This window comes from Mytilus galloprovincialis, chromosome 9 (genome assembly GCF_965363235.1).
Source record: "Mytilus galloprovincialis chromosome 9, xbMytGall1.hap1.1, whole genome shotgun sequence".
NCBI lineage: Eukaryota > Metazoa > Mollusca > Bivalvia > Mytilida > Mytilidae > Mytilus > Mytilus galloprovincialis.
The window spans coordinates 25724356-25742238 of record NC_134846.1 but is presented as its reverse complement, the minus strand read 5'-3'; the positions used below and the strand labels follow the sequence as shown (position 1 = coordinate 25742238).

Here is a 17883-nt window from a genome sequence, read left to right as displayed (position 1 = left end):
TAGTCGAGACAGGTCGAGACTAGTCAAGACAGGTCGAGACAGGTCGAGACTAGTCAAGACAGGTCGAGACAGGTCGAGCCTTGGTCAAGACCATTTCAGACTACACAATGATCATTAAGTACTGAATCAGACTAATTAAGTAAAGTCGAGACCTAGTCGAGACCTAGTCGAGTACACTTAAGTACAGTTAAGTACAGTCGAGACAATGTCGAGACTAGTCGAGTAAAATGTGTGCTCGATTTTACTGGTCGAGCACAAAAACTGGTCAATTCAGACTCTGAAGAGTTTGTAGTGATATATTCAATCATTCCAATTTCGAACATTTAATCATGTTTAAGTGTTTAATTGTCTGTACATATTTGTTTCTTTTTATTGGTGTTTATGCTGTCTTCAGATCCAGCCATGCTTTGTTACAAAACAATATGCAATTTGTATAATTTAATAATGATTTCATAAAGAATATTCAAATTAATTACACAATTCTCTTTACAAGCAATATTCATCATCACTAAAACATTCCATTTTTTCTGAACCATTTTTCTTAGTCTGATTTCCATTGTAGTATGTTACAGACTGCAGAACAGACCCATTTCTTTCCTGATATTTTTCTGCCATTGCATAAGTTCCAACAGCTGTAAAAGTGTTTTCATGGCCATGTTTCTGTTTCAGTCTTTTACAAGGCCTGCATGGACAGGAACAAAACACCTCCACGAAGCCTTGTCTGAATCTGTAATTTAAAATAATCAATTTATCAATAAACTGTCCTTGCAAACAATAATATAACTTATATTTCTAGTTGTTCTAAGTACTCCACAGACTTCTTTTCTGAATAATTAACATCAATGTTAGCAGCAACACATTTTACTCTGAAACAACCTATTTCAGAGATGGCGTATGCGTGAATCAAATGTGGATACTATAAAATCACAAAGAACGTTTAGAGTACACACGATCCAAGACTATTTTTACTTTCAATGATATAACACATCTGACTTTTCTATACTTTACACTGATATTCATCATTCCAAATTAAAACAACAGTTAAATGCTTTGTTTAAAAAATAAAAAATAATGACCAACGCATATACAAGTATTTTGTCCTTATATTGATAAATCGTCACTGGTAAAATATTACTTTGATTAAAACAAAATATTCCTGACATTTTCAATATGCTAGATTTCTTGATTGACAACATATTTGTTACTGTTGAAAACCTTTTCTTAACAAACAATCGGCAATTACATGTAAGTGTGCCCCAGTTTTTGCCGACTTGTTCCTCAAGTTGCATTAGTCTGACTTCATACAGAAATTTTGTAGGAAGAAAGAAAAAAAGTTAGCAACATCCTTTCACTTCAATGTCCCCACTATTGATGATATTCTCTCACTGAATACTTCAATATTTCGTGACTATGTTGAGCACATCTATGCAATCGAACTCGAAATAAAAGATACTACAGATACAATTAGGCCTTGCTTGTATTCTTACTCACATCACAATATTGACAATTAGAGTCGGTTTATTCAAAACTTTCCGACAAAAGAAAAGATTACAGCTAACTTATTTTGAACTTTCGATTTCCGCGTACCAAAGTTTCAGCAGCGCCTGCATATGTAGTTTATATTTCCAGTGCATCTGATATTCCAGGGCTTATGGATTCAAGGTTACTTTTTCCTGGGAAGCTTTGATACCAAGGGTGTAAGAGGTGAAGTTGAAATTATCTCATCGTAAATTTAAAGGGCGCCATTTCGAGTTGGTTGACATTGATATTTCAATTGTCGAAGCTACTATTTCATTTTCCCGGAATGTGAAATACCGAAAAAAACTTATCAACGGGTTTGTACTTACAAGAGCAACTCGACGGTTGTCACATTTAGAGCAGGATCGACTTACTCTTCCGTAGCAGCAGAGTTTACACCCAGTTATGATGGGGTCGTGTTGCTTTTTCTTTTATTTCCTATGTTGTGTTTTGTGTATGCTTGTTTTTTTTTTGGTCTATTTTAGCTTTTGCGTTTTCAGTTTATTTTACGGTTTATGAGTTTGAATGTCCTTTTAGTAATTTTCGCCTTTCTTTTAAATTTAATGATGGTTTTCCTTTTTGAAGAAACAAATACTGAAACAGTTAAACACTGAATAACATACTCCTTTGTATGAAAATTGCCACAATGATATAAAATTTACGTTCGATTAAGCGATTCCGTATGCTATATCTAATAGTATATACATTTTGTACTAATAACATAATATGGTCCAATTCGTTAATCGGGATGACGTTAAAACGACAATGTAAAGCATTCAACTTCACATATAACTAATAAAGAACAGTGAGTTGATTAAATATTGCACTATTTTAAAGCCTTTCCTTTTCAACATCATTAGTATTATTACCAAAACTTAACAAGTTCCGGGGCGAGTCTGATACCAATACCAAAAGTAATTGTTTCCTTTTACAATTAAATAATCTGTACGTTTCGCCTAAGACACACTACCAAATGGTGTATTTTGGATTTGTTATGAACTCAGGTCACATAAATACATCTGAGCTTCGTCATAATACAGGTATTGACATTACTAAATTCATGCACTGACTAAATCACTATTTCAATAAGTATCTTCAGGTTTTTGGTTGAAGGAAGAACATCAGGACAAATTCAAGCAGAAAGCCATAGAAATTGGTGCACCTTATCATCACTATGACTCTATCAAATGACAATACAAATCATAATAAAAATCCAGACTGAAAGTAAGGCGCAGGTGCTTTAATTCAGTCGCGGTTGTGTTCTTGTATAACTTATAACCATCTGATAACTATGTATTTGTCAAAGTGACAATGCTGTATTTATTTTTCTTTTGATAGTCTGCTTTGTTTGAAATTTAATAAACCTAGTGTATCACTGATAGACTTGTATATTCATTAAACTTTACAAGATAATGTACAGTTACTAACATTCTGAAAATAAAATGAGGGGGTACATTTTATTACTGAATATAGCTATCAAAAGGTACCAGGCTTATAATTTAGTACGCCTGACGCGCGTTTCGACTACATAAGACTCATCCGTGACGCTCAGATCAAAATAGTTATAAAGCTAAACAGGTACAAAGTACAAACAGAATTGATGACCCACAGTTACAAAGAGTTAGGCAAAATACAGCTAAGGTAATCTATGCCTGGGATATGAAAATCCGTAGTATTTCGAAATATAAATACTTTTGTAAACAGGAAATTTATATATATATATATATAAATAACCACATAATTGATATTCATGTCAACTGACTGATGTTACTCTCGGGGACGAAAAGTTAACCAGCAGTGGCATCAACCCAGTAGTGTAAAGATTAAGTAACCTATTATTCATCCAGCAGTAAATAACGGGATTGTACATGGAGTGATGAGGAGCATACATTTTATTACTGAATAGAGATTCAGATACCTGTTGTTCATCCAGCAGTAAATGATAGGATTGTACATGGAGTTGCTCATTGCTATCCAATATATCACTAAGTACACTTGTTGCATATATCTGTTGAGAGATATGTCCTTTATTGCAGAGACAATCAAGAAATACAAGTGGTATGGCAGCCAGCATATACCAAATACTATCACCACAAATATCATCATTTTTACAACCTAAAAAATATAAGACAACATAGAAAAATCATTAAAGATAGCAGGCTTAAAAAGTTATAGTTTGGTAAGCCAGTCCCGATTTTCTTTTACAAATACATTTTGTGTGTTAGTAATAATTGTATGCGTAATAGTAATTGTGTGCCTATATTGGGAAATGATGATGACGTAATTTTACTTATTTTATATCATTTTGCGGATGATACATATGTATATACATTTGTAAAATAAAACACGGGAAATCACCACAAAGTTACCACCTCAAAGTTACCACCTCTTTCCACAACAACTTATTACATGCTTTAATACAATGTGTGTAAGTCCAGACATTAGTTTTTATATATATCGCTATGAATTCTCGTTAACGTCGCAGATACACACGATATGTCATATATAATGTTCATTGTCATTCAAACTGCATCGAAATATTATATAAATGCCTAGAAAACTAAGTTAAGAAAACACATTCAATACGCACGGGTAAATCAAAATTTGAATAATTCACGATATGTGTTTGTGAAGGTTCATGGCAACTGTGCCTAATACGTACCAATCTGAAATTAACTCATATTTCAAATAGCAATGTCTGTTGCGATAATTATTATTCATAATCACATTTATTGAGTAGTTGACACATCTTGATAATATAATAACGGAAAAATTTAACAGTGACACTCCTTGCGGCTGATTTAATGCAATGCAATTAATCTTATTTAAGCAGAAAAAATCAAAAATAGTAGTTTCGTCCATTTTCATTAATTCTTTGTCTGGTAAATTAAATTATCACTTCAGACAGTGAAATCTAAAATCAAGATATATAAATTAGGGCAAAAGTAACCGAAGTTAAAATTTGATTTAAAAAAAGAAGTTGAAATTTATTAAATAGTCTGATTTACTCCCAGAAGTCAAACTACGTAAAACATGCACATTGGTAAAACAATTGAATTGCGACGAACATTGACGAATGGCAAAGTGGTAAATTAAAGCTGTTTTATTCCAACAGAAAGTTAAATAACTACTGGTGTAATATATAGGGTTTCGGTTAAATGTAAGAAGGCTAAGAAAGCAATACGAACAGGATGCACCATGTCTCCATAAACATAAAACAAAACGATATCTTTTTTTAAGGTTGGAAATGCAACAAACACTAACATAAAGCGACAGAAAGTATATACAATAAATTACATCCACCACTAGAGGAATCTTACCTAACAGATTAGTTTTTAACACACATAGGTGTATAAGCCATGATGTAGGAAATAAACTCAGCATAGATACTACGATTAAATTTTATATCACATAGCAAAAATTAAGAGTTCCATTTCGTCTTATATATCTAATAAAACATCTACAATAACTGAGACGTAAAAAACAAAAAAGAATAAATTCGTATTAAGAACTTCAATGAACAAAAACTTCGAAAAAAAATCTTTAGAAATTTTAATATATATTGACCAGAAATCAACATTCAGTGGTTGTCTGTCAAGGGGACAAAAAAAACCTCGAGGTGGTGATCCCAAAAGTTGGCTGCTGACTTCTGAAGTTTCAGAAATGACCTTCTATGACTTTTCGACAATAAATATTTCGGACATCTTACTTCAAATTCAATATTATGGACATCTTACTTCAAATTCAATATTATTTATAGGCCACAATATCTGGTTTTGTAATACGTCATTTCTTTTAGCGAAAAAAATGTACTTCTTTACTTTTGTTGAATAAGCACGAAATGATTACAACTAAAAGTTAAGCAAATATCCATTGTTTCTTGCGTAAACAACTGCAGGCAGAACCAACTCCATGACGAGTAATGTTGTTCTCAAAATTAAATCCATAATAGTGACGAATATCTGAAATCGTTAGCGCTTTTTAACATTAGAAGACAGTTCAATATTTCATAAACTATTTATACGTAATGCATCGTCAATGAATTATAAAAGAACCCACATGCATAAGGTTCATTTATTCAACCGAGTCAATCGATTGGCTAATTTTAAAAACGTATGTTTCTGTTTTCAATATATGCGTTACACCATTCAAAACTGAAGGAATCGGTGATTTCAATGTTTATCGATGGTACTTACAATGAAAACATAACAAAATCGCGATAAGTAAATAAATAATCATCACACTGCTTCAAAATGTCTGGAATACCAATCATCAAATACGCGTCCAAAATATTACATTTAAGAACAAAATCAGACAGGGTTAACAACAAAAAAACGACAAATTAGAAGCTGAATCACATAGAACATGCATAACTTAATAATGTCACCTACTGACGTTAAATGTTTGATGAAATTACTGTTGACAGTTTAGTAGAACAATCATTTATTTTACGTAGTAATATTGTAGGTTGCAAAAAAAAGATTTAAAGAGAGAGAAAAAGAGAAAAAAGGGTATGGCGATAGAAAGTCAGTATATACATGTTTGGTTTAACTTACCCTTCGCTTTGACTGAATACGGTCATACTGTACATGTGTGTTTTCGCCGATAGCCTTCTGTCCCCAAAGCTCAATTCCAACGCGAGTATATGTTATTATAAGGATTAACATTGGAACAACATAGGAAACTATGATGACAATAACATTATACCTAAAAATAAAAGTATGAATATTCTAGTTAGTGTTATGATAGCATTTTACACCTATTTTGAAATTAGGAACTAATACACATATACCAAACTACTTGTACATGTATTATTGAATTATTCCTCAAAGCTGTATGTGTATCTACGAACAAGATAATAGTGATTTCATTTATTGTCTACAGAACTGTTAAAATAATAATGTTTCTTGAAAACATGTACTTCAATATATCATGTGTCCTCTGTCAATTCCTTAATTTGTTCGTGTGCTAGGAATCTATTTGTAAGTGTTGTTTATTGTTTTTGTACGGCCGTGTTGTATAAAGTTTAAAGCTGTATACATACACAGCTATACATACATATACACCACGAGACTCAGAGTAATTGCATGTGAATACTTGAAACGAACCTCTAATGTTTCTTAAATTGGTTAACATCTACCATATCGAGCCCATTGAATCAATGTCTAGCAATGACAACTTGTTTGATGATTAATTGATGATTAAACTATTTTCGTGCATATTTAAGACGATATTGACAATTTGTTTCGATCATTATTTTTTGGATCTATGATCTAATAATAATTTTTCAATGGATGATCTTTCATGTAACCATTTATACTAAATTTAAACTTGTGATACTGATATGGAAATTAGTAATCTCAGAAATTTGAAAACGTTGTATATGTGTGTGTGTTGTATAAACGTATTCCTTGGTATCATTGATGACATAATGGAGAAAAGGGTAATGTATAATTTTCCTTTTTGCAACCTTTTTCTTGATTATTAAAAGAAATGCTTCAAGTCAACTTGGTAGGAGTCAGTATTTTAAAACTGGATGTGAATAACGATAAACAGATTAAGGGATCTGCGTATAAACTTAATATCCATTAATCTAATGTATCATTGATGAAATAATTATGACTATTAACACTGATATGTGTATCTTTTATTTGTAAATAAAGCTTTTGTTAAAAATTGAAAGAAACTTTTCAATAAACGAGATAGGTAAATATTAATCCCCATTTTAGTGTAATACCACCAAATCATGGTTAGTCCCGTCCGGTTGAAACGAAAATAGGTTGAAACAAAATATTCCCTTGAATTTGACAGTTGTAAGTAATTAATCCTACATCTAAGTGCAGTAAAACATTTCTGGGTTATAAACATATATCTTGGGTAATTCAAAACACCATTATGTTTGTGTTTGGGGTTTCTATAGAATATTTTGGAAACTTGAAATTGCATGGTTAATAAAGCATGTACCCAGGTTAAATAAGGGGCAAAATCGATTGGTTGACTCCCAGCGATGGTTATTTTATTTTATGCAATGAAATCTGATGTGAATATTTTTGTATAGTACTTGACAGAATAAAACTTTACTTATACCAAGTATTTCTTGAAACAAAGATAAATTCTGCTCCATATTTTGAAAAGTGCAAATTTAACAAGGACTATATGGGAAAATCAATGATGGTATTACACATTTTAGTAATAAACTTTAAAATTACAAGAAATATATATCAAATTAAATGATAGAGTGTATATTTATGGAATCACCATTATGAAGATTATCTCAAGTTTTCTCTACAGCAGTTATCTTTGATAATCAAAGAAAAGGGGTTTTGTTTCAAACAAAATGTGACTCCTGAATTTACAAAAATAAAAAAGCAATGCATTAACTTTCTATAAGACAAAATTTTACAAGAAACAAATACTTAACAACCCATACATGTATCAAATTTAAGGATTGGTGGTGTTGTAACTCAAAACCCCAATATATACATGATATAGACGATCTCAAGTTTCAATTAAAGCGATAATTTTCGTTAATCAGAAAAACAAATAATCACGGCTCCTGCATCTACATTTACGAAAAATGTTTAACCCATGTATCAACTTTCTCAAGGAATATGACAATAACACAAATCTTATTTTATGCAATGAAATCTGATGTGAATATTTTTGTATAGTACTTGACAGAATAAAACTTTACTTATACCAAGTATTTCTTGAAACAAAGATAAATTCTGCTCCATATTTTGAAAAGTGCAAATTTAACAAGGACTATATGGGAAAATCAATGATGGTATTACACATTTTAGTAATAAACTTTAAAATTACAAGAAATATATATCAAATTAAATGATAGAGTGTATATTTATGGAATCACCATTATGAAGATTATCTCAAGTTTTCTCTACAGCAGTTATCTTCGATAATCAAAGAAAAGGGGTTTTGTTTCAAACAAAATGTGACTCCTGAATTTACAAAAATAAAAAAGCAATGCATTAACTTTCTATAAGACAAAATTTTACAAGAAACAAATACTTAACAACCCATACATGTATCAAATTTAAGGATTGGTGGTGTTGTAACTCAAAACACCAATATATACATGATATAGACGATCTCAAGTTTCAATTAAAGCGATGATTTTCGTTAATCAGAAAAACAAATAATCACGGCTCCTGCATCTACATTTACGAAAAATGTTTAACCCATGTATCAACTTTCTCAAGGAATATGACAATAACACAAATCTTATGTTTTACCCAACATAACTAAGTACAATGGAAGTGTGTATTAGAACTATGATCTTAAAATTCTACTCTTGAATTAAAGACGTAAGTTTTCTTTGGTTTTGATTTTCATTCAAATGCTTGAAGTATCAGTGATTTTCTGTGAGAGCCTTCAACATGTTTAACATGACTGAAAACATGCCGTATTCCAGTTTATTCGAATTTAAATTGTCTGCAGTTTTGTTGAACATTGAAAGCGAAGTGCCATTAAACTTTTTGCTTATACCAAGTCACGAAAATATCATTAATTTCTATTAGTTAACATAGATCATATGCTAAAATTCTGTTCTGTAAATTAATGTTTAACCTCTGACATTTGAAACTATTTTTAATTTAATACGTTGGTTTTCCCATCGTTCTTTTAGCAATTTTGCCACCACCATAAAATATTCATGGGCGAATTATAACTGTGTGGTATTAGCATATAAATCAGTTTCAAATATATGCAAGTATAATTAGTTTACCCTTACATACAACTTATCGCTATTTGTCCGCCATTTCTGGATATCACACAGGTTCCCGTAAAATTTTGACGTCATAATACAAAATATCTGACGCCACAATGGAAAGGTGATTGTTGTATGCGTCCAAAGTTCAAGCGGCTAGGTCAGCCGGGGTAAGCGATAAGGTGTATTAGGTAATCTCAGACTTAGATAAAGATCATGTGAAAGGTTATCACATACAAAAAATATCTTACATTGTGAATTTTACTTCAATTTATCAAAACAAACATTTTTCTTTCTAAGATAATTTAAAAACCGGTATATATATTAACATTAACACGTGTATTCGACAATATAAATAAATATATGAACATAATATAAAATGTAAATGTATAAGAAGAAATCATACCTACCATAAATCTATATCACTTACTGATGGTTGACCATCAGGCCAGACTAAAGTACATGTTATCTGTGTAGAATTAGCATAGAACACTTCGTTACCATATAACAGGTTAGGCGAGGCCAATAATATTGAGACCGACCAAATACAGGAGATGGCTAAGACTACTCGACTTGTAGGTCTTGGACGTAGAGGGTGAACAATTGCCAAATATCTATAAAAAAAATAGCACTAGTCATTGATATAACAAAACAATCGACACAAGAGTTTATACATCAGCCTGAATAAAAGGACTGTCAAATGTAAAAGTCATAGGTACAGAGCTTCGTTTTGAAGGTGAGATATATATGTAAACATCGCGAAATACTAACTGCATGGAACCATCAATTAACTCGCTGTGCATGTGTATTTCGACATTTCGTATTATTATGAAACAATTTCTGTAACATGTTTTATGGTTCTTATTCCTAACATTTCACCACGCTCGGTGCAATTACGAAAGTACATAAATAAAGAACATAGTAAAAATAAAACAGGAAACGCAGTTACCTCTATTATAACTAAAACAAAATCATCAGAACACACTATATAAATAAAAAGATGTTCTATATCTTGCGGCGTAATTTAATGATCATTAGAAATCCAGAAGTTTTAGAATAGATATCAATAAAATGTAAAACTTCAAATTTAAATTAATGTGCACAGTTATTGAAAGCTCACGATCTCCTACGTTACCATTAATTGTATATGTATTAACAAAATAAAAATATATTGTTAAGGTCAGAATTATAAGTTTAGTGAGTATTGTGAATGTAACAGATCAAAGAAAAAAATTCAAACAGATAATTTATACCTACATAACACTTTGGCTTTTGACATTGCCCAAAGTGGTTGAAATTAGTCAATTAGATGTGTTTGATGCGGTAAATTACAACACAAAAAACAACAAACAAATGCTTTTACTTAATGAATAACAGTCTAGGAAATGAGGTTAATCGTTTATCAAATCAATTAAGCAAACTTTCTTCAGATGGACCTGGTTATTTATAAGTTACTTCAAATACTGCATTTCTTATATTGCCGTACTCATCCTTAATTCATAAAGAAGGCATCGTTTGACTGCAATCCTGTTGTTTTTTTAGATATTGATATTTTTCAACAGGAAGTGATATTTCTATACTGCTTTGATGCCTTATATATTTACTGTTGGATTTGTGATTAGATCTGAAATACAAGTAAATAAGGAGTACGCGTGTCTCATGACAATTTTATCTAAATATAACAAAATATTCTTAGAATTGTTTTTTTATCAAGAATAGTTCAACAGTCACATCTAGCTTCTAAGGGGAAAATGATGTAAGGTGTAGAAAAAAAAAGTAAAATCACAAAAATACTGAAATCCGAGGGAAATTCAAAACGGAAAGTCCCTAATCATTAAAAATTAAACATCTTATCAATAAAAACAACACCTTGACTTTGATCATCAGAATGATATATCTATACAAAAGACGATATGGTACGATTACTAATGAACCAACTCTCCACAAGAGACTAAAATGACACAGAAATTAACAGCTATAGGTCACCGTACGGCCTTCAACCGTTGATATTTAAACAATAACTTCACTACATGTTTGGTTATACAGATATACAAGAGACGAACACTGTTTCAACCGTTTGACTTCTAAACGCATGTCAATTACTCATTTAAGCATTCAACCTACGTACTCAAAGATGTATAATCTCAAGGTGGTGACAGCGGTTTGGATATATGGTCACTTAAAATATTTCCCTTCACCCTTTCACCTTTGCTGGATAGTTGTGTGCATTTTGCTACTGAATGTACGAAAATTATAAGTGCGCATTCGTGACGGTTTTTCTTAAGACGTTAATTCCAGTGACTCGTGAAAAGGTAGTGTACCAATCCCTGCATATTAAAGAACCATAAGGCTTGCAACATTTATCTGGATGGCCTGTTATATTGATTTTCAATTGAATGTCGACGTAAATATTTATGAAATACGTCTATAAAGTCACCATCAAACAACCATTCTTCGAAATTCATCTTCAGTAGTTTCTTTGTCATCGTATATGTTGTCTAAACCAATCAGAACAACCCAATTAATATTATTCCGATAATGCAACATCCATCCTGAAGTCTACCAGTTAACTTTATTGGTCAGTTATATGACTATACCGTAATTATGATAGAAAAACAAGATGAAACATTTGAGATCTATCTCTAGTACGTGGAGACTCTTAGACAATATGTTAATGAAGACTATTGTGGAACCAGTGAAGCTACTTTTCAGTAGTTCTTTATAATATTTCCGGAAATGTTTTATAAGTTAATGTTTAACCTGTGTTAGTATAATCGCCATAATGAGAACATCTGTCATTGTATACATCAATATTAATAAATGCTATACATCTCGGACATATGGCGTAAGTTTTCTGTCAATAGTTCAAAGCTATATCGTCTCGAATGTTTGTCCCTTAAAGATTCTCAACTATCTTTGTGTTTGCGAGGCAAAAAGAGATAGAAGACATCTCTAGGAACAAACCAGTCGTGAAATGGTTAGACTCGTATAATTATATATTGATTTTTATTATTATTATTGTCATATACATTTGTTTTACCCAACTTTAATAAATGCATTTTTATATCTGTGATGTTATTTTTTCAATTTTCACTACAGTAGCCAACTGAAGATTTGTTTATGCTTAACAAGACTTTAGAAATTCCTAAACCATATGTTGTTATAGTCAAGCATTTAGTTTTAACAAAAATAAAGAGCTGACACAAAGAAAAACATCCAAACGAACCAATTTTGTAAATATATGATGAGATAAAGTTTTAAACTACGAAAAGATAAGAAAGAAATTGACTTTTTTCTAGTTATTAACAAATTAAGCACACAGCAAAAATGCTTTAAGTAAAAAGCTGCGAGGTAATCTCAATCTTAATCTAATTATTATGTTTTGAATAGTCATACTGAATATCGTTTATATGAATTAGAACCTGCTGTTTAAAAACAAACACATTCGTTGAGATTTATCTTTACAAGTAACTGTGTATTCAATTTTCTTTAAAATAGGAAAAGAACGTTGCCTCGTGAGTAATACGTCACCTACGGAGTTATAAGAAAACCTATTGATAGATGACTATATTCATAAATCCCAAGTCTACCCTATCGTTTGAAAAGAATCTTATAGTAAGCAAGTGGATTTTGTGCAGAAAAGTATAAAACTGGCTTCTTCGTTTGATGATAACTATTATTTTTTTGTTGATAATTAAAAAATTTTGTCGGCAAAAAATCGCGGGGCTATTTTTATGGAAACGGAAAATAAACACTTTTAAAATTAATTTATTTTCACACCAAACTCTCTTGCAACATTTTATTCCTTATAAACTCAAGCAGTCATTTTTCTGTTTTGTTGTGTTCTACAATTCTTTTATTTTATCTATTTTTGTATTAATTTATCACATTATTTTTCAATAACGTTAAATATGATATTATTATAAAGGAGTGGATAGACTTTTCACAGTTATTCTGTAACCTGCAGAGGATTTGCTACTTTCGTTAGACGATTTCATTTTATTTCCGATGCCTCTTTAGTATTGATGTTAACGCCAAACAGGAAAGGTCTAGCAGCAATTATTTCAACATTTCAGTCAAAATTGAAATAATAGTTGTAATCAAATAAAGGGGGTTAAATGTCAAAGTATAATTCAGTTCTTACACATAGGTCGAAGATAAACTTACAACGCCATTGCAAAATCATGAAAGACGACGAGAAGACAAACAAGTCCCCAACTAGACAAATAAAGACACTACAACCTAAACGACACCAAAAAGTGAAAGGGATCTAAGGTTCCTCGCAAGGGTAAGCGAATCCCGTTCACCTAGTGTCACCCATTGTGTTATATATGGCAAGAACAAATTTGAAGATAAGACTCATTCGGCGATGTCACAATCTTGTACAAGAGAACGGGAATGTGGTAACACTATCAGTGACACATATATTTTATAACTAATTAACGCCTTTCAATGTCTATTGCTGTAGGTCTTCGTCTTTCTGTAATGCAGATATTGTTGTTTCAATAATTACATTTCTAGAGCATTTTAGTACATTCAAATACGCTGTCATTTATACTTATCATATTATCATTTAAAGAAAACTATATTATATTTAAAGAATAGACACTTCATTTGCTTATATCCGCGCGACCCATTTGAAATATAGCGAATAGTTGTCTCATTAGGAATCACACCACATCTCTTTATTTTTAAACTTATACTTTATAACAAGTAATACAAAATGTCGCACAAGGACATGTGTTTTTGTGGAAGGGTATTGCATTCCTTGGTTAATGAATCGGCGATGTATACGATTGCTATCTGAATTACATTAACTGTTTAACATACAAGCCTATTTCATTGGTAATTAATTCAATTAATTCAATCAAATGTAAAAATGAAGAACCTCCGTATGATGTAATACTTTGACCTTTCTTAAGTAATTGCATGCAGTTATTGATACGATATTTTTCTATGTATTGATGTAGTTCGGTTTTTATTATCTGTTATTTCTTATATTGCTGTATTTGATAGTGTTTTTTTCTTGACGAATATCTTAACTTTTTTATATATTTTGTTATTTTACTGTTCCAGAGATGAGAACTGACAAAATTCCAACCAAATATTAATGTGTTTGTCTATGAACGTTTTTTTCCAACTGTATGATACCCTGTTAGAATCTGTTCGTAATTTGCTAGACTATCAAAAAATGGAACTGAAATGAGTCACTGGCGATTGTTTATTATGTAAGACCGTTGGAATGTAAGTGTCGTTTTCTTTGATTTGAGTGTTATTTTGAAACACAAGAGTGTCAAGTGCATCCCTATATGGAGTAGACAATCTTACTAGAAATCCATAGAAGTCGTTCACGTAACATAATAAGCATAATGACGTCATTGAGATCAACAAATATTTAACAATATCCTTAGAATCGAATTTCGGATGTTCTGATCTATTTACTGAGTTCCATTTGTATTTAAGAAGAAATACCTTACACAAAACTAGATATTATAGTGAAATCCTAAAACATTTAACTGTAAAGCTTTGCATTTTGTTTTGTGGGTCCAAAGTGCTTTTTAGAATCTACCATCATCATGATCGCTTGGACTCCAATAATTTGTATTCCAAAGAATAATATGAATAAATGAAAAGCTAGATTTATATTATCCAAGAAGACCTAAAACAGTCAATTAATCGTAGATCCAGGCACACCGTATATAATACATGTATAACAAAACCAAAAATGAAAGAAGAAGGTATCTATGGACACGAATGCCCTCGCTAAAGTGTTGAAATATTTCAAATTAAAAAGGAGCATAACTATAGAACGATTAGCGACTCACTGTCCAAATTAAAAGTCTACCAGCAAGTATTGATTCGCAGCATTAAATATGAATGTCATATGAATTGAATTAAGAAAATTAAAATGAAAGTACGGAAATGAAATTGAGACGGGCGGTTAAGAGTAGCACTTAATATCCCCTTTTGCCTACAACAACAAAAACATCGAATATGATAGTCACAGACGAAAATCAATCACCGATTAGATACAGGCTCGTGCGGCCATCTATGGATTCTGCACAGTGTTGTTGATTGTGTTACTTAAGAGTCTGAGTATTTTCTTTTGAATGGAATAGGATTGAACGTGTGCCACTCCGATCTAAACGGACGGCTCTTATGGTTAGTTGTTTTCTACATACAGTGGAATTGAGTCTTATACATGTATTCTGTACCAAGTCAGGAATACTGTAGTTGTTATTAATTAGTTCGGTTCGATATATGTTACATTGTTGTTTTTTTTTTTTTTTTGTTGCACTTCAGTGTTTCTGTTGATTCGTTGTTTTCCTCTTATAGTATATGTGTTTCCCTCGAATTTAGTTTGTCAACCGGATTTGTTTTTTCTCAATCAATTGATGACTTTTTAACAGCAGTACATGACTGTTGCCCTTATTTAGCCATCCCATATTGTCTTTGGGGACTCCTTGATATTGATTCCATAACGTTGCAAAATCATGAAAAGGCATCTACATTCAAGTTTTAAAAAAGGTGAACCCGATATTACATGATAGTATTGTAATTGACGAATAAGTCACAATTTTAGAAACATATTTTGTCGATAAATTGTTTGCAAGGCCGCATTTTTCTAAGCATATATGTATGTTTTAAATTAAAACAGACAATAGGTTAAGTTGTGACCTTTTAGGAAAATTACTCTATTTATTAAGATTTTATATATTATACACGATTATGTGTATATATTTGCGATTATCTATAGAAATATACAATTGGAGGTCCCGATTTACGTTTATTTATCGGATAAATGTATAGATGATTAACAATTCTGTTAAATATGGTAGAGTTACATATTGTCCCAAACCACCCTGATTTTTACTACGTATGTATTTACTACTTACCTATCTATAGCAATTGCCATTAAAGTCAGTACACTAGCTGCCACAGTACATACAGAAATAAATGTTGTAAATTTACACCACGCTAATCCATACCACCAATCTTGATACATCAGAAAAGTTGACGTAAATAAAGTATTAAGGACAGAAATCAGAGCATCGGCCACTGCTAAATTAACAAGGAAATAATTTGTTACGGTTCTCATTCTCTTATGTGCTAACACAATCCAAATCACAATTAGATTGCCAACTGTGGCCACCAGAAAAAGTATAACAAAGGCGGTAATAAACAGCCCCTGTTGCCACCATGGCATCACAAAGATGTTTTCTTCCATCGTTCTGTTTTCTGTAAAAGAGTCGTTTCTTGTCATTATATAATATGTGATATATCCACAAATGCACTATGAACCACTGCTCAAGTCTTGATTTCAGAGATCCCTTCTATTAAATTCCTGAAGAACTGTTAATCATCTCCTTCATCAAGATATCGCACAGAAATTGAATGAATTAGTCGGAATCCAATATTTCAAAACTAATTTGATTGCTGTAAATTTTTTTGAACAATCTTGTGCTAATTTTTGGCTTTGAATGCGGTTTACAGTCTAAAGCATCTACACTGATATAATTCGAATGTATAATTAAATCAAATAGCTGCAAGGTAGTGGTGATCTTTCAAGTAATGATTCCAATAAAATACCAAAGTGTTGTCAACATACATCGTTTTTCCCCAATCAGATGAAAGACACTGATAAGCAGGAGTTCAATTACAGTTATACCTTCACTAAACATCAGACAGATTTGACTAACCTGTTATTCTGATAATCAATATAAGTTATACGTAATTAGTTTCACGAGGCGGTAAATTGCCGGACATTAAACGGTTTTATATGGAATATTATGTACTCTTAATTCTTTGAATTCAGATTTTACTTTTAAATTATCATTTGTAATCTTAAAGCATTAAAGATTAAACAAAATATAATTATAATAGAGTAGTAACAAACAGCACACAGGCAAATAACCTGATGTTTAAATAAAGCTCTAGTTGACATGTTGGTTATGTTTTTGTTTCTTAGTAATTAATTCATATTTCATTTTACATATAAAATGCTGTTGATGTTGGAATGTGTTTGTAGACTGTATAGATAACTAGAATGCATATGCACTTACTGAAATAATAAAATTAGGATAATATAAACCATTTACCACTGCAATTCATATCATACACACACGCTATTACGCTATTTACATTATTAAACTTAAATATATAAAATATACCGAACGTGTTCAACTGTAACAGTTGATACCTTCTATTTCAATCTACTGTTAACAAAGTACAGAATTTTAAAACGGAAAGTCCGTAATTAAATGGCAAAGCTCAAACACATCATACGAATGGATAACAACTCTCATTTCCTGACTTGGTAAAGGGATTTTCTCTCCAAAATAATACTAATTCAGCAAAAATTAACCCGACACAAACGACAAAATCTCTGAAACCGAATGAAATAGTCTAATTGCTGGAACATCGATATTTCATGGGGAAAGCTATGCACCTCTGCTCATTCATATTAGGCAGACTTCATGGAAGAGCTTCTGATATAGAACAATAGGAACATATGAACCTATGGTCATTCTTTTGCTTCAAGTTTCACTATATCTGATTATGTCCTCTCACTAAATAATTTCGACTTTGATTTATGAGTTTAAATCTCCCTACCATATCTTCTGGGGGTCGGTTGCCCA

At 31.4% G+C, this 17883-nt stretch overlaps 1 protein-coding gene across 1 annotated transcript; it reads right to left on the bottom strand.

Annotated features, from left to right (window-relative positions):
• Positions 1-423: 423 nt before the first annotated feature.
• Positions 424-16893, bottom strand: LOC143046717 (tachykinin-like peptides receptor 99D). Its single transcript, XM_076219815.1, has 5 exons — positions 16141-16893; positions 9655-9858; positions 6075-6225; positions 3437-3633; positions 424-727 (listed from the first exon to the last, which is right to left on the bottom strand). The coding sequence occupies exons 1-5, from the start codon at positions 16506-16508 to the stop codon at positions 487-489; spliced, it is 1161 nt and encodes a 386-aa protein (XP_076075930.1). The 5' UTR covers positions 16509-16893; the 3' UTR covers positions 424-486.
• Positions 16894-17883: the final 990 nt, after the last annotated feature.